Below are 25,803 nucleotides of genomic sequence, written 5' to 3'. Positions count from 1 at the left end.
CAGGCTGGAGTGCAGTGGCCGGATCTCAGCTCACTGCAAGCTCCGCCTCCCAGGTTCACGCCATTCTCCTGCCTCAGCCTCTCGAGTAGCTGGGACTACAGGCGCTCGCCACCTTGCCCGGCTAGTTTTTTGTATTTTTTTAGTAGAGACGGGGTTTCACCGTGTTAGCCAGGATGGTCTCAATATCCTGACCTCGTGATCTGCCCGCCTTGGCCTCCCAAAGTGCTGGGATTAGAGGCGTGAGCCACCGCGCCTGGCTGGATATCATGATTTTAAAAAGTTCCACCAGCGTAAGACAAGATGTGTTGTCATTTTTTTTTTTTTTTTGAGACGGAGTTTTGCTCTGTCACCCAGCCTGGAGTACAATGGTGTGGTCCCAGCTCACTGCAACCACCACCTCCTGGGTTCAAGCGATTCTCCCGCCTCAGCCTCCCAAGTAGCTGTGACTACAGGCACATGCCACCATACCCAGCTAACTTTTGTATTTTTGGTAGATACGGGGTTTCACTATGTTGGCCAGGCTGGTCTCGAACTGACCTCGTGATCTGCCTGCCTCAGCATCCCAAAGTGCTGAGATTACAGGCGTGAGCCACCGTGCCTGGCCAGATATCTCATTTTAAGCCGGGCGTGATGTTGCAAGTCTATAGTCCCAGCTACTCCAGGAGGCCTAGGCAGGAAAAGTGCTTGAGCCCAGGAGTTCGAGGTCAGCCTGGGCCACATAGTGAGACCCGTTTCTAGGGGTGAAAAAAAAGTCATGTCATTGTATTAACGTTTCTTCAGTTGGCTACTGGAGCAGTTTTACGTAGTGGCTCTCAAACATAGCTCAGTGGCTGGTCATGGTGGCTCATGCCTGTAATCCCAGCAGTCTGGGAGGCTGAGGTGGGGAACTGATTGAGGCCAGGCTTTTTTTTTTTTTTTTTTTTTTTAAAGAGCTCAGTGATAAAAAACTGGAGTGAAACAAAATGAACAATTTGCAGTGAGATTATAGACATGATTTTACATTATAAAACAGTCCCATAAAATATCCCAGCAGTTTTATGATACTTCCTTTATATATTACAAGTTGTTTAAAATGCTCAAAATTGGCTTTAATCTCCACAGTGGGCTACAGCTAAAGCAGCGCTTAGAGGAAAATTTAAATATTTACATTTACATTGGAGGAAAAGTGTTAACAAAGCTGGGGGAAAGGAGGAAATTAAATAAGTAACAGAAAGGAAACACTTAAGAGCAGAAATCAGTAAAAGAAAACAAACCGGGCACGGTGGCTCATGCCTGTAATCCTAGCACTTTGGGAGGCTGTGGCAGGCTGATCACGTGAGGTCAGGAGTTTGCGACCAGCCTGGCCAACAGGGGGAAACCCCGTCTCTACCAAAAATATAAAACAAATTAGCTGGGCATGGTGGCACATGCCTGTAATCCCAGCTACTCAGGAGGCTGAGGCAGGAGAACTGCTTGAACCCGGGAGGTGGAGGTTGCAGTGAGCTGAGATCATGCCACTGCACTTCAGACTGGGCAACAGAGCCAGACTCCGTCTCAATAAAAAAAAAAACAAAAAAAACCCAAAACCAAACAAAAAACCAGAAAACAATGTAAAAAATTGGCTCTTTAAAAAATTAATTTCTAACCCCTTAGAAAGACTGATCACGGAAAAAAAACACAAATTACCAGTATTGGTAATAAAAAGGGACCCTGCCACAGATCATACAGATAATAATAGATGGAAAATATTGAAAAAAATGCTTTAAAATTCAGTACTAACACCACGTAAACACAAAATTCACAGTGACAACACACTTATTCAAGAGACAGGATCTTGCTGTCACCCAGGCTGGAGTGCAGTGGCATAAATCATACCTCGCTGCTGCCTCAACCTAGGCTCAAGCAATCCTCCTGCCTCAGCCTCCCAAGTAGCTGGGACTACAGGTGCACACCACCACACCAAGCTAATTATTATTATTAAGAGACAGGGCCTTGCTATGTTGCCCAGGGTGGGGTCAAATTCCTGACTTCAAGTGATCCTCCTGCCTTGGCCTCCCAAAGTGTTGGGATTATAGGTGTGAACCACCTCGCCTGGCCCACACTTGTCGTTATACAAGCAAATTTTGTGAGAATTATTTATTTGCTTTTGCAATAAATGCATTTTTCAAGTATACAACACAGGTTTACAACATACATCAAATCAAAACGGTAAAGCTGAAGCTACTTTGTAATTAAAAAGCAAAATTAGCATCAAGTGAAAACTGTAAGCCAACTAAATGCTACACTGATGAAGCTGGAAATTTCCTCCTAGACGGATATTCAAACTATCAGCTTGTGCCTATGTTAGTATTAGCCTTTGTAATGCAAACTTCTTAGATACTAAATTGGAATCCTTAGAAAATTCTAATAAAGTGCCAATTGTGGTTTATGATTACTGAATTCTAATAAATAAACCTTACTCATTTAGGTTGCTAATAATAGTGGGAAGAAAGTCTTTTTGAATCAATGTCCCCGCCTAAATCTCATGTGGGACTGTAATCCCCAGTGTTGGAGGTGGGGCCTGGTGGGAGGTGACTGGATTATGGGGGCGGTTCCTTATGGTTTAACACCATCCCCCTTGGTGCTGTCCCAATAGTGAGTTCTCCTGACATCTGGTTGTTAAAAAGTGTGTGGCACCTCCCCTGTCCCTCTTCCTCCTGCTCCGGCCATGTGAAGTGCTTGCTCCCACTTAATCTTCCACCGTGATTGCAAGTTTCCTGAGGCCTCCCCAGAAGCCGAGCAGATGCCAGCATCATGCTTCCTGTACATCCTGCAGAACCATGAGCCAATTAAACCTTTTTAAAATAAATTACCCAGTCTCAGGCATTTCTTTATACAATGCAAGAACAAATACACCTGGGATCCTGGCTCCCAGCTTCCGATGACTTGCTTCATGAACATTAATGAACAGGCAGCACAGGAAGCAGGCATCCTCTTGCCCTGTGCTGCTCCTGTAGCACAGAGGCACACAGGAACACATAGCATCTGGATGGCAGCACATTTTTTTTTTTTTTTCCTGAGACAGAGTCCCGCTCTGTCGCCCAGGCTGGAGTGCTGTGGCGCAATCTCCGCTCACTGCAAACTCTGCCTCCCGGGTTTATGCCATTCTCTTGCCTCAGCCTCCCAAGTAGCTGGGACTACAGGTACCTGCCACCATGTCCAGCTAATTTTTTTATTTTTAGTAGAGACAGGGTTTCACCATGTTGGCCAGGATGGTCTCGATCTCCTGACCTTGTGATCTGCCCACCTTGGCCTCCCAAAGTGCTGGGATTACACGCATGAGCTACTGTGCCCAGCCGGATGGCAGCGCATTTCCTACATCATTTTGTTTTATTTTCAACTACTACAAAATAGAACAAGAATAAAATGTGATAATACAATTTTCTTTATTAAAAATAATTTACAGCATCAGTAACATATACACAATTGTCAACTGAACTTTGCCTCCAATATATTTTTATACAATACTTAACATTATTGAACTTAAAACTGTTACACTGTTTTGTTGGCTTTAAATAATAGACAATAATTTTTGTCTATTACTTAGTGATAGACAAAGTGATTACTTTGTCTGTTACTTAAGTGAGATTATGGTTTCATAGCCACATATTATGTGTAAAATTGATAGAAACATCAGCAATATCACCCTTTGGGGGAAAAAACACTGAAAAAGCCAAAGTCCACCCTCCTCTTCTCTCTTATTACTCCAATCAAACTAAGATAGGATAAACATCCAGTATCTTAGTATCTTCTCCTAAACCTAAAGACAAAAGAAAGGTGTCTTCTATTCAACCACAGAAAAATGTCAAATAATTTCTCCTCATCCTCTCATTCATCACTGTGAAAGCAAATGAACACAACCTTGTTACCATATATGCAGGCAACTATGATTCTGACTTAGGTCCTAGCTTTACTTTCCTTTAGTACAACTGTTGTTTGATTACCAACGAAAACCTGAGCACTCTGGCTAGAGGTATACTAGTACCTTCTTTCAAATGTCAGCATGGAGATAAAATAGTGACAACTGTCATCTTAGATACTTTTTAGATATAATAATGGCAATTCAGTGGCTGGATGACATTTTCACTGATTCCATTGTATAGGCAGCAAAACCCCAAAATATGAAAATGGCAATGACATGTAGCATAATGTTTTTAAAGTATAAAAAAAAAACCTGCTGTTGGTAATGACCTTTGAAATTGTACTTTAAGCTTACAACACTGATTTGCTTTTCTTGTGTGTCTGACATTACACTTCCTTATTTTTTTTGGTAACACAAAATTATCCAGCTATAGTCAACAAAGAAGATATAGACAATAAAAACTAACAGATGCCACATTTTGCAAACATAGCATTTGGCTAGAGGCAGAATTATAAGGTATACATATTAAAACATACATCCACGACTCTCCTCAATTTGAAACCATGTTTATCAAGTTTTTACTTCATTGTATATAAGCCAAAAAATTAAGAGAACCTTGATTTGTTCCTGAAATACAAGATTTGCTTGTATTATTACTGGACTAGGTAGACTGGATATGTGAATGTTTAATTCATAGTTAGCTAGCTTTACCATCATCTCCTGAATCAGCTGCTAAGGATGCCTGTGCCTCCGCCCATAACTATATATAGAGTATGCTTTCAAAACAATATAGGCCGGGCGCGGTGGCTCATGCCTGTAATCCCAGCACTTTGGGAGGTCGAGGTGGGTGACCTCACGAGGTCAAGAGATTCAGATCATCTGGCCAACATGGTGAAACCCCGTCTCTACTAAAACTACAAAAATTAGCTGGGCGTGGTAGCGCATGCTTGTAGTCCCAGCTACTCAGGAGGCTGAGGCAGAAGAATCGCTTGAACCCGGGAGGCGGCGGTTGCAGTGAGCCAAGATCATGCCATTGCACTCCAGCCTGGTGACAGAGCAAGACTCCGTCTCAAAAAACAAAACAAAACAAAACAGATTTGTTTCCTGCTGCACAATCTGGAATTACCATTTCTTCAGAGCACATACAGGCATTTCATCATTCAACTTGTAATTTCTCCTAACTCATGTTTTCATGTAAATTAAAAACACATGCACTGACAAATAAATATACAGTATATATCAAGAACACAATATAACTTGAAAGTGTCGAAGAAAATACTTATACAAAATTTAAATAAAGAAATCATTTTGTCAAACTCTAGTCCATCTTATTGTCTAAACACATATTTGCAAAATATTTTCAAAAGATTGTATGATTATGTGCAAAGTTCTCAGTGGTCTTCATCCACTGGTTTGGTAGTTTCAGCATTTTGCTTAAAACAAATAATTCTTTATGCAATGTGAACTAATTCTGAATTGCAGTAACTAAGTCATAGAAAGATCTCTATGTGAAAAAAAAATCACTACAATTAACCTTTAGCCTGCTAAATTTCTTAATTAAGAAATGGTATAGAACCTTCTATAATTAATTTTCCAACCTTTTTTAAAAAAATTGCCAAACATCTTGTTGACAGAACATTTGATGTGATGGGCAGACATGCATATTGAGGATACATAGTACTCAGCAACTTAAGTATTTTATCCTTACAGTCAGCTTTGGTTAAAACATAACAAAATTAATAGAATCATGCATCGCAGATGATAAATGATTCAAAATGGCAGGAAATCAATTTAATGAAGAAATAGCAACATTTAAAAAATGCATAGGGTTGAGTACCCGTATAATTGAGGGTGGATAATTTAAATGTCTAGAAGAAATCAGTTCAGAGTTTAATGATTAAATAACATTCTCTTTAGCAACTATGAGTGTGAAATTTTGGTTAATGACACCGAAAATATTAGGTTATAGGAAGTTACAGTATTACATAAGGTGAGCAAAATAATCTAATCCAATTAATATAATGCCATCGGGGGCTTGTCAGATAGTCATAGTGGCAAACTGCTGAAACATTAAAGGCTGCGTCATATGTGATATGTATTTCCACTGCTAATACATGGTGCCACACAATCAGTTGTATTTTGCCATGGTCCATCTTCATATGTGGAGGGAACCTTGGCTGGACTGGACAGAATGATTGTGACCTGGGGCAGGTTCTATCCCTTGAAGTTAGACTAAGGATAAACCTGATTATATGACAAACTAAGAATGCCAAATGTGTCCAGCTCAATTCTGAAGAGCAATTAGTATACTTAAAAGGTCCACTTATAAATGAGATTCCAATGACCACAATTTTAGAGTCTAATCTGGCTTCTTGTATTTCAATCTGCTACTCTTAAACCAACAAACAGTAGTACACAGTTTTATTGGTGCAAAACTAAACAACTCCAGGAAGGTTACTCATATAAGAATCTTCAACACAAATTCTGCCTTTATTTACAAAATGGTCTGATAAAATATCGCCCCCCCCATACTTACAGGTCTCTTCCACAACACACTTCACACGTTGATTTTAGCAATGTTAATAGCACCATTCGTATATTATTTAAAATCAAGAAGATTTCATTTCAGTTACTATGTTGATTCATCATCATTTACATCCATGGATAAGTGAGTATACTGGGACTATCTGCAGCTCCATGGTAAGGATTCCTGGGTCCAGCACAAAAGGCTTTGCAGTTATCAGTTATGAAAGGTATCCATGGTAAGTAGATACTATGAGAATTTTCGTGCCACAAAGTTTAATAATCCTCCATGTTTGTACAATGTTATTTCCACATCATCTTCAAACGAAGCAATCACGCTGAATACTTTTCCAGTGCTTGTCTTTAAAGAAACAAAAACATTTCATGTGAGCAAGTAAATCTTCCAGGTGCTACTTGGTGGTTAAGACCATTTGTCTTCATATTTAATGACTATACTTGCCACATATTCTGTCTGATTTATCCTGGTTCTAATTTCTTATATTCTGATTGCCTGAAACTTTTCTGCTGCTTGAAAAACACCTGAGATACCTGATCATGGGCTTCATAGCTAAGTAGAAAAATAGCTACATTTAAATTTTGACTTATTAATTGGGGAAGTTATACTCACTGTTCATATTCATTTTACACCAAATATTCATTGCATGTAATCAATAACTCCTACTCTTTCCCCTTTTTTCTTAGTTGTAAAGTCTGTTTTGCTCTAACTTTGAACGTTCAACTTTGCTCTCTCTTTGGAGTGGTATGTATGCCTCAGTTAAAATTAGATTGGGACAGCAAAAAAAAGACCACCATGAAAAGGAAGCTGGCACTTGTTAAGTGGAAGTCAAGATTCCCCTCCATGTGTTCTTTTTTCTGGTATAAACATCCAGTTCTTTCCACTTTTCCTCAGAAAACTTGAACTATTAACATAGCTAGATTTAAGTATGGCGGAGTGAGTCATCTTAAATGGCAACTTAACATGCATTAAGAGACTTCAGTATATAATTTACAGCAATTGATTCTTATTCAATTCATAAACATTTGAGTGCATAATCATATATTTGAAAATTTTAGAGATACCTGTATATTCAATGTAATTCCAGGAGACAGTTCTTCAGGAAATGTTAAAGAAAATGTTTCTCTACCGGAGAGGCCCAAGGAATCTGCATTTTCTCCTGGAAGGAACTGAAGTGGAGCTATGCCAATTCCAATCAAATGATCTTTGTGTATTTTTTCATAACTTTCGGCCAAAACAGCTTTCACACCCTGTAATAAATGTGCATTTTATTTCCTCCAATCACTTCTGAAAGTTATTTACTGAGCATTTAAAGGGGGTAAAAATCTACTTTGGCCTTTCTCTAAATACTTTTAGTCTAATACCTCATACTGCATCAATATTCCATCAAAGTATTTACAGAAACTTTATAGATTATTTTCTGAATTTTATGGAGCTCCTTAAATTATTCTGGCTCCCCTTCTGCTGCTCTAGGGTTAAGTACTGCTGCTGCCTACTACATCGTAAGAGCTCTATAAATGGGCTGGTTCCTTTGACCCCAAAGTAGGGGGCTCAGAAGGATTTCTATTTAAACATGACAGCTCTAATATATGTGTTCAACACTCTTGAAATGCCACTAAAATAAAGGAATAAAGAAGGTATATGGGGCCTTATATGGCACAGTGGCTTATATGCTTATAATCCCAGTACGTTGGAGGCTGAGGCAGAAGGATTATTTGAGGACGGGAGTTTGAGACCAGCCTGGGCAATACAGTGAGACCCCGTCTCTACAAAAAAAATAAAAAATAAAATAAAAAATAACAAGAATAGGCTGGATGCAGTGGTTCAAGCCCGTAATCCCAGCACTATGGGAGGCCGAGGTGGGCGGATCACTTGAGGCCAGGAGTTTGAGACTAGCCTGGCCAACATGGCGAAACTCCATCTCTACTAAAAACAGAAAAATTAGCTGGGCATGGTGGTATACCTGTAATCTCAGCTACTAGGGAGGCTGAGGCAGGAGAATCACTTGAGGTCGGTAAGTGGAGGTTGCAGGGAGCTGAGATCATGCCACTGCATTCCAGCCTGGGCAACAGAGTGAGACCCTGTCTCCAAAAAATGTAACGACAATAATGAAGAGGGTATAAGCCCATAGTAACAAAGGGAATAGGATGAGAGAATTCTATAAATATTTAGAAAACAGAGATAGATAACTGATTTAGAAGACAATGTTGAAACCACAGAATGATAAAATGAAATTAGAGAGTGATACCAGTCAAGGTCTGAGTTAATGTGCAACATAAGCCCCAGGAAAAGGATTGAGATTCAGAGGATGAGCTTCTCAGAATACTTGTGGATACAGGTTACAAGCCACACAAAGTAGTAAGATCCAGCTCAATCCCCACTCCATAAGAGTAGAGGTTTATTCTCTGGAAAAAAAAAATGAGCCAAAGGCTCTAGGCTTGTGTTTTTCAACTTTTTTCTCCACTGTCTACCTAAGGAGTCTTTTAAGACTTTCCCCCCCTATAATTGTGTCTTCCTGTTCACCTCCTTTCTCTCCAAAATTTTAACACCACTAAGATGCCGTGTATCTTTTCATGTACTCTATATTTATCTGTACTTCATGTGCAAAAGTAAAATTTTTTTTTTTACCACCTGAGAACCAATTTCTGTTCCTTGGGAGTGCCATCACCCCTCTTGAGAATATATTCTTCTTAAAAAATTTTTTTACTCATTTTTTGTTATAGTAGAAATAAGGAAGAGAATACATTCTCTAGACTGACAAACACTGGGCAATAGGGGCTTGAGAATACCCCTGAAACAGGAAACTAAGTAGATGTCTACATCCTGAACAAGTCTCTTTCCTTGAAGAAACTGAATGGCCACAGAGAAAATACAGATAATGACATATAGAATCTCTCAATGAAAAGGTAGCTTATCACCCAATCACCTATAGTAAGGCACAGTAACTGACAAAACCCAGCCCCTATCCACGGCTTGTAATCAGTTTTTTAATATCTAACAAATGGAGGGCCAAGCATCCCCTGCCATATGAGGAAAGCTTTCAACATCAAATACAAATACGAAAACACTTTCCAGGATAAAAAGAACCTATACCTATCATTAATACTCATAATAATACTTATAATTAGTATCTTAGAAGGATGAGATTTTGGTTTATTCCTATAGCCCCTCAGAGTATTTACATTTTAAAGGAGATATTAAAGATTAAAATACGAATGAGGCCTACATGATATCTGCGTTTCAGCCAGTCTTTTTAAAGCTACAATTGTAAAGAGAAGCACTTGTCAGTATGAAATGGCAAAAAGCACATGTCACATGACTATTCCCCCCAGCAGATGGCCTATTTGCTCTGCAATAAGGAAATAGTCTCAGGAGAAATGTCCTCCTGGCAGACAGCCAGGCACCACAATCTCCTATTTAGGGGGAAAAAAGGTGAAGCTTGGCCCACTACTTCAGAGTCTTTTACCCACTAATGGGGCAAATCGGAGAAAATTAAATCAAAAGGAGGCAAATAAAATTAACAGTGGGGGCCGGGCACAGAGGCTCAAGCCTGTAATCCCAACACGTTGGGAGGCCACAGCGGGAGGATCGCTTGAGCCTAGGAGTTCAAGATTAGCCTGAGCAAAATAGGGAGATCCCATCTCTACAAATAATACAAAAATTGGCCAGGGGTGGTAACTCATGGCTGTAGTCCCAGCTACTTGGGAGGCTGACACAGGAGAACTGATTGCACCTGGGAGGTCATGGCTGCAGAGAGCAGTGACTGCGCCACTCCACTCCAGTCTGGGTGACAAGGACATGGACTCAAAACAAAAAAACCAAAAAAAAAAAAAAATCAATACGTATAAATAATGATAAAACAATATTTTAAAACAGAATTTCCTTTCCCTCTATTATGCTGACTTCTTCACATAAGACTGATGTAGGTTTAACCAAACTCAAGAGTATTAAAATGATACTAACGAGTACAAAGTATTATCTAAGATCACTGAAACAAACAAACAAAACCCTCTATACCTATGAGGTTCAAATAACTCTAAAAAATCCAAATAAACTTTGACAGTATGTTACTGACAAAAGGGAACATTTAAAACTCTTTGAAGCTTAAGATGATAAATTTTAAGATTCAATACCAGTAAATATGGTCCTTTGGCAGCCCAGTCTCTGGAGTTTCCTGAACCATATTTCTTTCCTGCTAAAATAATCAGTGGGATACCTTCTTTCTGGTACAGCTCTGCAGCCTCAAATACATCTAGCTGTAGATTAAAACAAACACAAAAAATCTTTAATACAAATTTTGATCCAGTTAGAATTGTCTAAATACTTTGTGTGCATCCTCACCGTCTGTCCTGACGGAAAATGAATTGTTTTAGGAGCTGGTTTTCCAATAAACTTATTAAAAAGCTTGATATTTGCAAAAGTGCCTCTTGTCATTACAGCATCATTACCTCTTCGAGCTCCGTAAGAGTTGAATTCACGAGGGGTAAGGCTACAAGAAAGTAATGAAAGTCAGTTTTCATTACATATGGAAAACAATCACACACTATTGAGTTGTAAGACTTACTAAAAAATTTTTTTATCACAGAAAATTTCAAACACAAACAAAACAAAACCATGAATGTCCACGTGCCTATCACCAAGCTATAACTTAACGGATTCTTGGTTTCTTCTACAGTCAACCCCATTAGATCATTTTGAAGCAAAACTGAGATATATTTTAACAGCATACATTTCAGTACATTTCACTAAAAGATATAGACTCTTAAAATCTTTACACCAAAAAAAAAAAAATCACAATAATTTCTTAATATCAGATAGTCAATATTCAAATGTCACTGATTATTTCCATACTACTTTAAGTTGGCTTGTTCAAATCAGGATCCAAATGCAGTTCACAAATGCATTCAGTTGATCTCAAGTGTTTTAATCTACAGTTGACCTTTAAACATAAATTTGAGTTGTGTGGGTCCACTTATACATCCATTTTTTTCAACCAAATGCTGACAGAAAATATATTATTCACAGGATGCAGAAAACTGCAAATACGATTTTTCATGCATGTGGCCTCTGCATGAATTCTGTAGGAATTCAGTATGTGTGCATTTGGGTATACATGGGTGGTCCTGGAACCAATCCCACATCTATACCAAGGAGTGACAGTATATGTTCCCTCTCCTTCCCTCCTGCTTGTGCTCTATCTGATGAAATAAAGTCACTTGTATAGTTTTCTGTACCCACATTGTGTTGACTGCATCTCCATGGATCATTTAACAAGTTCTTCTGCCTTCTGTTCTTGTAAATCACATGTTAGATCCAGTGGCTTGATAAAATTTGGGTTTTTAATTTTTGGCAACAATGCTTCATAGGTCATGTGTACTTCTATCAGGAGGCACAAGATAGCCAATTGTCTTTTCCTGGAATGTTACCAAGCTCATTGTGGTCTAGATTGCTTATTTTACTAGAGACTGTAAAATAGTGACACTATAATTCACCCATTCCTTCTTCATTTTTTAGCTATAAAAGTTCTATAAAGAAAAACTTTCCAGCAGGCATGGTGGCTCCTACCTGCAATACCAGCACTTTGGGAGGTCAAAGTGGGAGGAATGCTTGAGCCCATGTGTTGGAGAACAGCCTGTGCAACAAAGGGAAATCTCATCTCTACAAAAACTTTAAAAATTATGCAGGCATGATGGTGTGAGCCTGTAGTCCCAAGCTACTCAGGAGGGTGTGACAGGAGGAGTGCTTGAGCCCAGGAGTTCCAGGCAGCAGAGGGCCAACTGCCACTGCCCTCCAGCCCGGGCAAGAGTGAGACCCTGTCTCTACAAACAAACAAACAAAAGACAAACTTTCCTTCATCAATGATTTGGTTATGCTGAAATACATTCTATACAGGAAAGGCTGGTTAAAGAATTGATAATATTTACCAGTTTTCAAGCTAATGAGCTGGTCCGGGCCCTGAGACCCTTAGACAGAAGACTGATGGTCTCTTGACAACTCCCTTGTTTTTGGTAATCTTGGTAATTTTTGGTAAAATCGTGTACATTTTCCAGTCCCAGATCTGGAATCACTAATTTCTCCATGAAGCACTGTGTCACCATACTGGGAAATAGTATTTAGAAAACATAATCTGGGTGCTAGGGGTATTGCTACTGGATTAGTGACTATATATAATGTTTTAGGGAAAAATAACTGAACATGAGTATCTCAACAATCAACAACTGACTTTCATCGGCCTCTGATCTGGTCTTTTACGCAGAGGCAACAATACTCTACATTTGTGCATTTAAATTCTTACTTCAGGGTGGGAGTGTTAGGAGGTTTGAGTGTCTTTATTTTTAGAAAATTCTAATTGATGAACACTACTGGATTAAATGTGCTAAGAAATACATACCAGAAGGCATAATAATTATAAAAATTGTACATTTGAGAGAAGTGTTGACTGTTTTTCTTTTTTGGAAGTATGTCACAATTATGATGAAGATGGAAATCACAACCAAAAAAATATTTATAGAAAAGAAAACTTACTTCTCACCACTTTATAATAAGAGCTATGCAATATTATCACATGTCAAGACAAGCTATATTGACATTTTGGCCAGGCACGGTGGCTCATGCCTGTAATCCCAGCAGTTTGGGCAGCCAAGGTGGGCAGATCACTTGGTCAGGAGTTTGAGACCAGCCTGGCCAACGTGGTGAAACCCCGTCTCTACTAAAAATACAAAAACTCAGCCGGGCGCGGTGGCTCAAGCCTGTAATCCCAGCACTTTGGGAGGCCGAGACGGGCGGATCACGAGGTCAGGAGATCGAGACCATCCTGGCTAACACGGTGAAACCCTGTCTCTACTAAAAATACAAAAAAAAAAACTAGCCGGGCAAGGTGGCGGGCACCTGTAGTCCCAGCTACTCAGAAGGCTGAGGCAGGAGAATGGCGTAAACCCAGGAGGCGGAGCTTGAAGTAAGCAGAGATCCGGCCACTGCACTCCAGTCTGGGCAACAAAGCGAGACTCTGTCTCAAAAAAAAAAAAAAAAAAAAAATACAAAAACTCTCTGGGCATGGTGGCATGTGCCTGTAATTCCAGCTACTTGGGAGGCTGAGGCAGGAGAATTACTTGAACCTGGGATGCAGAGGTGGCAGTGAGCTGAGATTGCACCACTGCACTCCAGCCTGGGTGACAGAGTGAGGCTGTTCCAAAAATAAATAAATAAATAAATTTCAATGAAAAAGCATGTCATTTTATTACACAAGCATCAATTCAAGCATCCAAAAGCCTAATCAGGTAGCAAGTACTACAAATTCTGTCTTTTAGCAAAAGTTTGTCTCATGTCAAAACAGTCGCCTTGATCAACATCGGGCCACTCTTACATGATTAATCATGGTAGAAATGAAATAAAAATCTTTTTTTTTTTTTTTTTTTTTGAGACGGAGTCTTGCTCTGTCGCCCAGGCGTGGAAGTGCAAGTGCCGGATCTCCAGCTCACTCGCAAGCTCCGCCTCCCGGGTTCAGCTTTCTGCCTCAGCCTCCGGAGTAGCGGGACTACAGGGCTGCCCACCTCGCCCGGCTAGTTTTTTTGTACTTTTTTAGTAGAGACGGGTTTCACCGGTTAGCCAGGATAAGTCTCGATCTCCGACCTCGTGATCCCGCCCGTCTCGCCTCCCAAAGTGCTGGGATTACAGGCTTGCCACCGCGCCCAGCGAAAATAAAATCTTACTATGTTTAAAATTTTATCTCCAATATAAATAGCCTTTACATTTACATTTATTGTTCCTATAAAATTTTAGGCTCATGAAGCAGAAATTCATTGTCTTTTGATTTGATACACATCATTCCCAGCCTCACACATGTACATTTTACAGCCCATAAAATACACATTTAAATTCTTTACTCTCATAATGGGAAGCTGGTTTTAACCAAATGAGCAGGCCTCATTTGGTAGGTAAAACCAAGCTGATTTTCAATAAAGTAGCACTGAAAAGAAAATCTTATTTCCAATCAGCTGTTTACTGAGACTATAAGGGCTCAATTTAAAATTGTAATTTTATTGTCTAAAGTCACAAGCAAAGACAGGTACAGAAGGTACCCGCCCCCCTCCACTCTCCATTCTTGCTTAAGACAAACACACTGGCAGTCAGGTACCTATGATAGCATGTATTTACTGGAAAAAAGGAACATGACCAATAGAAGCCTCTTAATCAGTAAGAAACAAGAAAAAACAAAAACACTCTAAAGCCATGTACACATACCCTCTGTTTGTCAAATACTTAGCGGCAGCACTATTCCTAGCGATACTTCCTGCAGGTGATATATGATCTGTTGTGACAGAGTCTCCCAAATATAGTAAGACATGGGCATTTTCAATAGCCTGGAGTGCAACTGGCTCTTTGGTCTAGAAGGTAAAAGTTCAAGGCATTTAACTCTTTACAAGACTTCTTAGTTTATAACAATCTTTAAAAGATCAAATAGTCAAACAGTACTTACGAGTTTATCAAAAAATGAAGGGCATCTGATATAAGTAGACTTTAAGTCCCATGGAAACAAAACTGAATCCGGTGCTTCTAAGGAATTCCACCGTTTATTCCCCATCTGTGAATACAGTTAAAAGGGCTCAGAAGAAGAGGCGCATGAAAATGATCAACAGAATAAAACAGTACTTAGGTCAGAACAAAAACAACAAAAATAGGCCTTATCCATTTGGAAAGAAAATTAAGACAGGGTATTCTTTTTTTTTTTTTAATTTAAAATTTTATTTTGCCCAGGCTGGTCTTAAACTCCTGAGCTCGTCTTAAACTCCTGAGCTCAAGTGATACGTGTGCCTTGGCCTCCCAGAGTGTTGGGATTATAGGCGTTAGCCACCATGCCCAGCCAAAACAGTGCATTGTAAAAAATCATGAGGTTTTTGGACAGAATGATAAAAAATTTGCTCCTCAAATTCTAGCACACCAGATCTCCAGGTACACTGTAAGGGGAAAGTTTCAATATAAACTGAACATAAAGACTACAGAGTCCAAAAAAGTTAAAGAATTTAGAAAGATTTCTACATGTTGCTACCGAGAGATTAAGCATGTATGAGGTATGCTGTTAATGTCTAAGAATGTTATAATGGAGAAAAATCTCTGCTATTTCAATGTATTTGTTCCACATCAAAGCCTTCAAACTACATCCAAAAATCTCACCATTTCTTAGGCCAGGCACAGTGGCTCACACCTGTAATCCCAAACTTTGGGAGCCTGAGGTGGGTGGATCACTTGAGTCCAGGAGTTTGAAACCAGCCTGAGCATCTATGTATTTTACAAAAAATAAAAAACTTAGCTGGGCCTGGTGGCGAGCGCCTGTGGCCCCAGTTACTCGGGAGGCTGAGGAGCAGGACTGCTTGAGTCCAGGAGGTTAAGGCTGCAGTGAGCTGGTTCAGGCCACTGCACTCCAGCCTGGGTGACAGAGTGGGGCGCCATCTCCCAAGAAACACCAAAAAATAAATAATAAAAAAAATTGCATAATTTATATAATTATTCTCTTTACAGCTTATTTGCCTCTCCCCAGAATTCTGGGTTTTGTTCACTGATGTATTCTGAACACCTAATCAATTCTTTCTTTTCCTCAACTTTTTTTTTTAACTTCTGGGGTACATATGCAGGATGTGCAGGTTTGTTACATAGGTAAATGTGTGCCATGATGGTTTGCTGCACAGATCATCCAATCAACACTAATCAGTTCTGATAACTCTAAGACATTTTCTTTTTTTTTTTTTTTTTTTTTGAGATGGAGCTTTACTCTTGTTGCCCAGGTTGTAGTGCAATGGCACGATTTCGGATCACCGCAACCTCTGTTTCCCGGGTTCAAGCGATTCTCCTGCCTCAGCCTCCTGAATAGCTGGGATTACAGGCATGCGCCACCACACCTGGCTAATTTTTTTGTATTTTTAGTGGAGATGGGGTTTCTCCATGTTGGTCAGGCTGGTCTTGAGCTCCCGACCTCAGGTGATCCACCTGCCTCGGCCTCCCAAAGTGCTGGGATTACAGACATGAGCCACTGTGTCCAGCCGCCATTTGCTTTTTAATTATAGATTCCAGATACAAACTATTACACATCGAAAACCGCGCTCAAAATAATGTAATTTTAATTTTTATTCTAGTCAGAAGACAAGACATATGAAATAAAAGAACACTGCAAATTGATTAAACTATTTAAGAAACACATAAGACTCTTACTTCTATTTTATCTTTTAATGCTTTAAACATGGATAGTATAACATGTTCTTCCTCTACTCGATGAACTTCTTCTCGACTAGGCCAAATATCATGCAGGTAAATGTTCTTGCCAGTGGGGTCAGTACCTGGTTAAAATTTTTGAACATGACACTCAGTAAAAAAATAACTCTCTGAAAATGTTCATACCTTTTCAAAGACATATTATGGACATCAAGTAAATGATTCAACTGGGTGCTTCAGGCTTAAGCGGCTAGAAGAACTAATTACCTGCACATTTTATTTTCTTCACATAAACACAGAAATTAATAACTATACATTATAAGTTTTCCTGAAATAACTCAAAGAATAGATGGTCTAAGAAACATTTCAAAAATATAATGACTTCTATGGGGAAACATATGTGTAGGTATACATATACATAAAGGAAAAGATACCTAAAGGTTCTGTCTGGAAATCTATATTCACTGTGCCTGCTATAGCATAAGCTACCACTAAGGGTGGAGAGGCAAGATAATTGGCACGAACACAATCACAAAGACGACCTTCAAAATTTTTGTTTCCAGATAAAATTCCACAGGTAACCAAATCACCCTGAAAAAAAACACAAACACACAAACATATTCAATTCTAGAGATGGTACAAATTTGGATAATCATATATAAGCAATCTTAAAGTCTGAGGGTGAGATTAACCAAAAAACATATTACTAATTTTTAAATATAGAACTATCCATCTTGCGAATAAACTAAATCAATTCCTTATATTATGAAGGAATTATTTCAAGGATCTACAAATGAGTCTTTGAATCATTTAAACATTCACAAGTTACAACTGCCAAGAGGTGCAGAGTTTACAGAAATATTAAACACATCAATATATATTTTCTATAATTTAATAACAAAACATAGTTAAGAGAATCATTTAGATGTCTTGCCGATCCACACATTTTACCTGTTTTACCGCATTTAAAACTGCTTCTGATAAGGGGGCTGTATTTCCCACACAAGTTGAACATCCATAACCAACGATTTCAAATCTGCATTTCAAAAAAAAAAAATGTGACTGAATAGCACATCACAATATCTGTAGAGAAAGGACAAGTCTTATCTTGTAATTCTATCACTGTAATAAGATTACTTAAAAGACTATTCATGACACATGGATTAACCTTCATCAATACATTCATTTCACAACATTCTGAGCAATCAAGTCTAACTCTCAGGCATGCTATTTGAACCAACTCACTGCAGCCTTAACCTCCTGGGCTCAAGCAATTCTGCTCCTTAGCCTCCTGAGTAGCTGGGGCCACAGGCGCTCACCACCAGGCCCAGCTACTTTTTTTGTAAAATAAAAAATAAAAATGCTCAGGCGGGTCTCAAAGCTGAATGCAAACCTTTGAAGAGCCTTAAAAGCACTTATCACTGCACAAGAGAATTCCCCCAAATACTACTTGCTAGGAATATAACATGACCTTTTAAAATAATTGATTCTGTACTTCCATCCAAGGGTTTAAAATGTAAAGAGGACCTGGCTATAATAACCTGACCAAAGGTCCCAAAAGAGGTACTGTAACTGGGCACTCTGATAGGAGTAATCTCTTAATTATCAACCAGTTAAACCCAAGAAGACTCCCTGACAATAAATCCAAGATGATACAACTAAAAGATTACAGGCACAGTCCTCTAAATTACTTTCAGATGCTATTCTAAAAGCAAAAAAATCTAAAATTTATCCATTTTGCAAAGGAACTGATGACTCATATGTTCCAAAACACACACTGAAAATATAGCTAGGCTGGGTGTGGTGGCTCAAGACTGCAAGGCCGGGCGCGGTGGCTCAAGCCTGTAATCCCAGCACTTTGGGAGGCCGAGACGGGCGGATCACGAGGTCAGGAGATCGAGACCATCCTGGCTAACACGGTGAAACCCCGTCTCTACTAAAATACAAAAAACTAGCCGGGCGAGGTGGCGGGCGCCTGTAGTCCCAGCTACTCGGGAGGCTGAGGCAGGAGAATGGCGTCAACCCGGGAGGCGGAGCTTGCAGTGAGCTGAGATCCGGCCACTGCACTCCAGCCCCGGCGACACAGTGAGACTCTGCCTAAAAAAAAAAAAAAAAAAAAAAAAAAGACTGTAATCCGGTCTGAGATGAGCAGATCACTTGAGGCAATGAGGTTGAGACAAGCCTGGCCAACATGGCGAAACTCTGTCTCTGCTAAAAATATAAAAATTAGCTGGGTGTGGTGGTGTACACCTGTGGTCCCAGCTACTCAGGAAGGTGAGGTAGGAAGACTGCTTGAGCCTAGGAGGTCGAGGCTGCAATGAGCTGTGACTGTACCACTGCACTCCAGTGTGGGCAACAGAGCAAGGCACTGTCTCAAAACCAAAAAATTCCAGCACAACTAGCATCAATTGTTTTGGATTACATAAAAATGTATGTAATTTTTTTTTTTTTTGAGATGGAGTCTTGTTCTCTTGCCCAGACTGGAGTACAGTGGCATGATCTCGGCTCACTGCAACCTCCGCTTCCTGGGTTAAAGCAATTCTTCTGCCTCAGCCACCTGAGTAGTTGGGACTGCAGGTGTGCATCACCATGCCTGGCTAATTTTGGTGTTTTTAGTAGAGACGGAGTTTTACCATATTGGCCAGGCTGGTCTCAAACTCCTGGCCTCGTGATTTACCTGCCTCGGCCTCCCAAAGTGTTGGGATTACAGGCATGAGCGACCGTGCCCAGCCCAAAAAACATAAGTTACTTTCTCCAAGGTTCAGGGACAACTTAAACTTATGTATTATAGACCCAATAACCTCATAAAACTAAAATTATGACAATTTTCAGTTAATAAATGCAAACTGTAAGATTTCTTTCTTTTTTGAACTGACCTACACAACTGACCTACACAAGTATATACATTGTGTATACTTGGTATCTTTTCTTATACTGTAACTGTTATTTGGTTGTACTTGTTTGTCTTGTCTTTCCAACTAAGTATCTTGAAGCTAAGACCACATCTCCTACTTCTGTGTATCTGAGCTGGTGCTTTGCTCATTTGATATGCCCAATAAGTGTTTCCTGAGTGATAAGGCATCAAAAATTGTATGGTAATGGCAAGGTAGCAAGTAAAACTAAAGCATATTTTTTCTATCTTCTTTTTTGTTGTTGTTGTTGTTTTTTGAGAGAGTGTCTCGCTCTGTCCCCCAGGCTGGAGTGCAGTGGCGCAATCTCGGCTCACTGCAAGCTCTGCCTCCCGGGTTCACACCATTCTCCTGCCTCAACCTCCTGAGTAGCTGGAACTACAGGCACACGCCACCTTGCCTGGCTAATTTTTTGTATTTTTAGTAGAGACGGGGTTTCACCGTGTTAGCCAGGATGGTCTCGATCTCCTGACCTCGTGATCCACCTGCCTCGGCCTCCCAAAGTGCTGGGATTACAGGCGTGAGCCATCATGCCCGGCCTCTATCTTCTCTTTTTTTTTTTTTTTTTTTTTTTTTGAGATGGAGTCTTGCTCTGTCGCCTAGTCTGGAGTGCAGTGGCGAGATCCCAGCTTACTACAAGCTCTGCCTCCCGGGTTCACGCCATTCTCCTGCCTCAGCCTCCCAAGTAGCTGGGACAACAGGCGCCAGCCACCGCGCCCGGCTAATTTTTTTTGTATTTTTAGTAGAGATGGGGTTTCACCGTGGTCTTGATCTCCTGACCTTGTGATCTGCCTGCCTCTGCCTCGGCCTCCCAAAGTGCTGGGATTACAGGCATCAGCCACCGCGCGTGGCTATCTTCTCTTTGTGTATGAAAGGCACAAACAAGCAGCTTCAGTACCTACTGAACACCAATACCAATATGAAGAGCGATAGCTGTCACTTACCCAAGCTTACTGAGATACGGTAATACTCCACTTGAACTGAGGTAATGTGTAACCATCCCACTGCCTGGCGATAAACTTGTTCTTATATAAGGTTTAACACGTAGACCAGCTTCAACAGCCTTTTTAGCCAAAAGACCTGCACAGCCAAGAAACAATGATTTATTATGGCAATGTTTCTTTCCCTCTCTCACTCATATTAAAGTAAAAAGTGAGAAGTAATTTATTTAACAGATTCATCTCCAATTCAGATTAAAGTATGAATTCATAAACTTATTGTTATTATTTTTTCCCCTTTATTCTACTGATTTGCTTCATTTACAACAAATTTAAAATTACAGTAAATATACTAGCCTTCATGTTGAAAATTATTAAGATACAGGCTGACATCATTCACACAACTGGAAACAAAAGATGCACATATATAAGTACACATTAACAAAACCATCTTTTTTTTCTTTCTTCTTTTCTTTTTTCTAAAGCGAACCATTTTAAAGTCATAATTACAATAAGCTAAGCGGAATGTAACACATTATACATGGTTTTATACATCGAAGGAAATGTTCCAATGGGCATACAAATTGATTTCATTTACAATCCTTGCCAAGACAATGATCTTTTACTACTTTTATAACTTTTAATGAAATCTTCCACAGTGTTATGGTTAACTTCTAGATAATCAAGAAATACCTGCTAAATAACTATAGTTCTAAATTAACAAGAGAAGCAGATACAACCTAAAATTAATTGATAGGTAAGTTATAGTAAACAGTAAATTTACCTTCAGTGTAATAAAAACAAAAGAACATAAATCAAACTCAGGCTCCTTAAGATCTAACTAAAATACTAGAAAGTCTCTCAATATCAAATGTAGACACTCTTGCATCAAAGAAACAGAAAGTTACAATAACAGAAAAGCTAACAATAATTAAGGAAAAAAAAAAAGTATGGCCATAAACTACAACCCACCTGCGGCAAGCATGACAGATGGATTGCAATTATTGGTACAACTGATAACTGCAGCAATGACCACTGATCCATGAGACAGCTTATATTCACTTCCTTCATAATGAATGGAGACAATATCCTTTTGTTTTTCAGCTGCAATTTGGAAGCCTTTAAATCCAACCTATACAAATTTCCACAAAAATATAAACTAAATATTCTGAGTATGTACAGAATAAAATACGGGCAGAAAACATAGCAGACTGGACATCTGATGATTTAACATTAAAAATCATATTTGTGAGTGATGCTCAAGGCCCATAACATTCAGTAGTTGTTTAACTCAGCTGAAGCATAAATCTGCATAGGCACAATAAGATTCTGGTATGTTCACAAGTAAAATTTTTATCTACTAAGAAAGTCCAGCCTACCACTCAGAATCCAGATCTTATTTGGCTTTGTTGTTCCTAATCATCCCTGTTTACAGTAATTCTCAAGAGATGGCACATATTTTTTTCTGCTAAAATGACCCCGAAGATTTCCTCCAAAGGGATCCTATGTGTGTCAGTGCGGTATAGCTGAAACAAGATTGGCTATGAGCTGCTAATTATTGAAGCTAATTGACAGGTACATGGCAGTTCAGTGGACTATTTTGTTTTTGTACAAGTTTAACATTTTCTGAACAAAAAGTCAAGAAATCATAAAAAGAAAGGCTCTGAAAGGAAAGCCAAGTACTAGAGATCTCAGAATAGAGAAAGTGTCAAGACTAAAACTGTGATTCTGAGACAGAAAATACAAACCCCAAAAAGCCAGAGACCACCTGCTATTCAGTCACATTTACCAAATTTTATGAGAGCAGACCAGGTGTGGTGGCTCATGGCTATAATCCCAGCACTTTGGGAGGCTGAGGTGGGCAGATCACTTGAGGTCAGAAGGTGAAGACCAGTCTGGCCAACATGGTGAAACCCTGTCTCTACTAAAAATACAAAAATTAGTCAGCAATGATGGTAGACGCCTGTTAATCCCAACTACTTTGGGGGCTAAGGCAGGAGAATCACTTGATCCCAGGAGGGAGAGGTTGCAGTGAGCCGAGATTGTGCCTCTGCACTCCAGCTTGGGCAACAAAGTGAGACTCTGTCTCAAAAAAAAAAAAAAAAAAGAAAGTTTCTGTGATGATGTATTCAATTATCTATGCTGTTCATCAATACAAGACCCATATGTAGTTATTCAGCATTTAAAAATGAGACTACTGTGACTAACAAACTCAACTTTAAATTGTATATAATTTTAATTTAAATAGACACAATCAATCTCTGATCCTCACAATGGAACTGTACCAAACGACTGACTGGCACATCAGACAGAAGGAAAATAAGGGGGCTGCTGGTGTGTGCCATAATATATAAAACATAGCAGTGAATTGAGTTTATGGGTCACCTTGTTGGTTCTTTACTACTAACAATAAAGTAACCTACCTTTTCATTTAAGCAAGCCTGGAAATCGCTTTTCATATCTGTCACAGCAACTCTATCTTGAGGTCTTTTTGGACCACTAACAGATGGAACTATTGAATTCAGATTAATCTGGATCACCTAGGAAATGAGAAAGAGAAAGAACAAGGAATCAGAATTTCTCACAATGGATTCCAATTCAAGCATTACTTTCCAAATCAGAATAAGTATATTAGTATTTACTTTAATGCAATTTGTTTTAATAGTATAATACACCCTCAATCCCAAGAAATAAAGATTTTAAAACAAACACATTTAAATGTATGAAACATGAAAATTTGCTAAAAGCAAGACTAGCAAGTATGCAATTAAACTACCACAACACCAACTATACTGCATATACAAAATCTAGTTTCCCAAGTGTTTTTTCTCACAAAGATAAACACTGTCTTAACTGATGTCCAATGATAAAATAGATGCCTGTGTCAGCTGTCAACTTATTGCTCTGAGCTCCAAATTCACCCTCCTTTGCCAGCTCTGTGATCATAGAGGTAAACCATTAGTGAACATTTCTCCTTTGTCAGCACACATGATGTGACAACTGGTCACTAGAGGGTGCTGAAGGGACACAGCAGACAAAGGGTTCTTCTTCCTGTTCCAGAGGGTTTCACTGGCCAGCCTGCTGCAACCCAAGCTTTTATTCCTTGGTTAAGAAATCGTATTTTTTGTTAAAAATCTCACTTCCCAACTAGATTTTTATTTATTTCTTCTGGTATTTCTATTACTTCTTTCATGCATTTATGTGAATATAATCAACTCGAAACTTTTCATCATGGCTTTCAACATTATTTTATATCCCTGTTTATTCTGACTGATCCAACTACTTACACTTTATTTATTTACTATTATTATTATTTTTATTAAGAAAAGGTCTCACTCTGTTGCCCAGGCTGGAGCACAGTGGCACAGTCAGGACTAAATAAAGCCTCAACCTTTACTTAGCCCCACAAGTAGCTGGGACTACAGGCATGCACCACCATGCCTGGCTAACTGAATTTTAGTAGACATGAGGTCTCACTGTGTCACCCAGGCTGGTCCTGAGCTCAAGCAATCCTCCCGCCTCAGCCTCCAAAAGTGCTGGGAGCTCAAGCAATCCTCCTGCCTCAGCCTCCAAAAGTGCTGGGATTACACGTGTGAGTAACCACACCTGGCTTACTTATACTTTCATTTAGTGGATTCAGGCAATCCTAGTCTTTGCCCATAAATATCCATTTAAGAAGTTTCTCTTGAAATCAACATCCTAATGATTTTAATTTCTTTATACAGTCAGGTTTGTGTTTTTTCTTAAGAGACAGGGTCTTGGGCCGGGCACAGTGACTCACGCCTGAATCCCAGCAATTTGGGAGGCTGAGGCAGGTGGATCACTTGAGATCAAGAGTTTGAGATTAGCCTAGCCAACATGGTGAAACCCCGTCTCTACTAAAAATACAAAAAATAGCCGGGCATGATGGCACGTGCCTGTAATCCCAGCTATTTGGGAGGCTCAGGCAGAATTGCTTGAACCCGGTAAGTGGAGGTTGCAGTGAGCTGAGATCGCGCCACTGCACTCCAGCATGGGTGGGTCTTGCTACCACTCAAGGCCAGAGTGCAGTGACTCCATCATAGCTCACTGCAGCTTCAAACTCATGGGCTCAAGCCATCCATCCCTTTTCTGTAGGGACAGGGCCTTGCTTATGATGCTGGTCTTGAACTTCTGGCCTTAAGTAATCCTCTTGCCTTGGCCTCCCAAAGGGTTGTAATTACAGGCATGAGCCACCATACCTGGCCTGGTGAGATTTTTTTTTTTTTTTTTTTTTTGAGACAGAGTCTCGCTCTGTTGCCCAGGCTGGAGTGCAGTGGTGCGATCTCAGCTCACTGCAACCTCTGTCTCCCAGGTTGAAGCGATTCTCCTGCCTCAGCCTCCTGAGTAGCTGGGACTACAGGCACATGCCACCACGCCCAGCTAATTTTCTGTATTTTTAGTAGCAACAGGGTTTCACCGTGTTAGCCAGGATGGTCTGGACCTCCTGACCTCGTGATCTGCCCTTCCCGGCCTCCCAAAGTGCTGGGATTATAGGCATGAGCCACCACACCCGGCCATTTTTTTTTTTTTTTTTTAAAGACAGTCTCACTCTGTTGCCTAGGCTGAAATGCAGTGGTGTCATCTCGGCTCACTGCAACCTTTGCCTCTTGGGTTCAAGCAATTCTTGTGCCTCAGCCTCCTGAGTAGCTGAGATTACAGGCCCCCGCCACCACAACTGGCTTTTTTTTTTTTTCTTTTTTGTAATTTTAGTAGAGATGGGGTTTCACCACGTTGGCCAGGCTGGTCTTGAACTCCTGACATCAGGTGATCTGCCTGCCTCAGCCTCCCAAAGTGCGGGGATTACAGGCGTGAGCCCACCGCACCTAGCCAAGGGTTTGTAACAGGCATATTTATTTCATTTTATTCTACCACCAAAGTTTCCCCTTTTTCTTATTCTTTCCACTTCTGTATTTTAAAAAATGTGAAGGAGGAAAATACATGGACAAAGCACTAGATCTAATAGAGGTGAAAACGATGGAAAATGATCAGAAGTAAAAAGATTTGCCCAAAGTAGCACACAAATTCAATTTCTGTGGGTCCTATATGTATTCATTTATTCACCTAACATGTTTACTGAATATCTACTATGTGCCAGCATTGTTCTAGGAGCTGGGGATACAATACCAAACCAAAGTTCCTGTCCTCGTGGAGTTTAATGAACAGTTAACCAAAACTGTAAAACCATGTTGCTAGAAACCTTTGACACACTCCTAGAAAACGAATTTTATTAAAATTTAGTCTTTCCTGGAAATGAATTCTGCCTATTTTGATATACATTTCCAACAGATAATCTTTTTTTTTTTTTTTTTTTTT

General features: G+C 39.7%; 1 protein-coding gene across 1 annotated transcript in view; it reads right to left on the bottom strand.

The window, feature by feature from the left end:
• Positions 1-3,385: 3,385 nt before the first annotated feature.
• The window catches only part of IREB2 (iron responsive element binding protein 2), a 68,030-nt gene continuing 45,612 nt past the window's right edge, over positions 3,386-25,803 (bottom strand). The window contains exons 11-22 of the mRNA XM_017885771.1: positions 22,893-23,009; positions 21,442-21,601; positions 20,476-20,611; positions 17,574-17,658; positions 17,057-17,213; positions 16,623-16,747; positions 14,896-15,000; positions 14,661-14,803; positions 10,761-10,908; positions 10,553-10,675; positions 7,484-7,669; positions 3,386-6,764 (exon numbers count right to left, since the gene is read on the bottom strand). Of these exons, the coding sequence (XP_017741260.1) occupies positions 6,654-6,764; positions 7,484-7,669; positions 10,553-10,675; positions 10,761-10,908; positions 14,661-14,803; positions 14,896-15,000; positions 16,623-16,747; positions 17,057-17,213; positions 17,574-17,658; positions 20,476-20,611; positions 21,442-21,601; positions 22,893-23,009 (1,596 nt within the window). The 3' untranslated portion in view covers positions 3,386-6,653. The remainder of the gene's footprint in view (positions 6,765-7,483; positions 7,670-10,552; positions 10,676-10,760; positions 10,909-14,660; positions 14,804-14,895; positions 15,001-16,622; positions 16,748-17,056; positions 17,214-17,573; positions 17,659-20,475; positions 20,612-21,441; positions 21,602-22,892; positions 23,010-25,803) is intronic.

The sequence above is a fragment of the Rhinopithecus bieti genome, unplaced genomic scaffold (assembly GCF_001698545.2).
Source record: "Rhinopithecus bieti isolate Rb0 unplaced genomic scaffold, ASM169854v2 scaffold_15570, whole genome shotgun sequence".
In the NCBI taxonomy this organism is placed as follows: domain Eukaryota; kingdom Metazoa; phylum Chordata; class Mammalia; order Primates; family Cercopithecidae; genus Rhinopithecus; species Rhinopithecus bieti.
The sequence above is the reverse complement of the archived record's forward strand: the minus strand, read 5'-3'. Positions and strand labels throughout refer to the sequence as shown.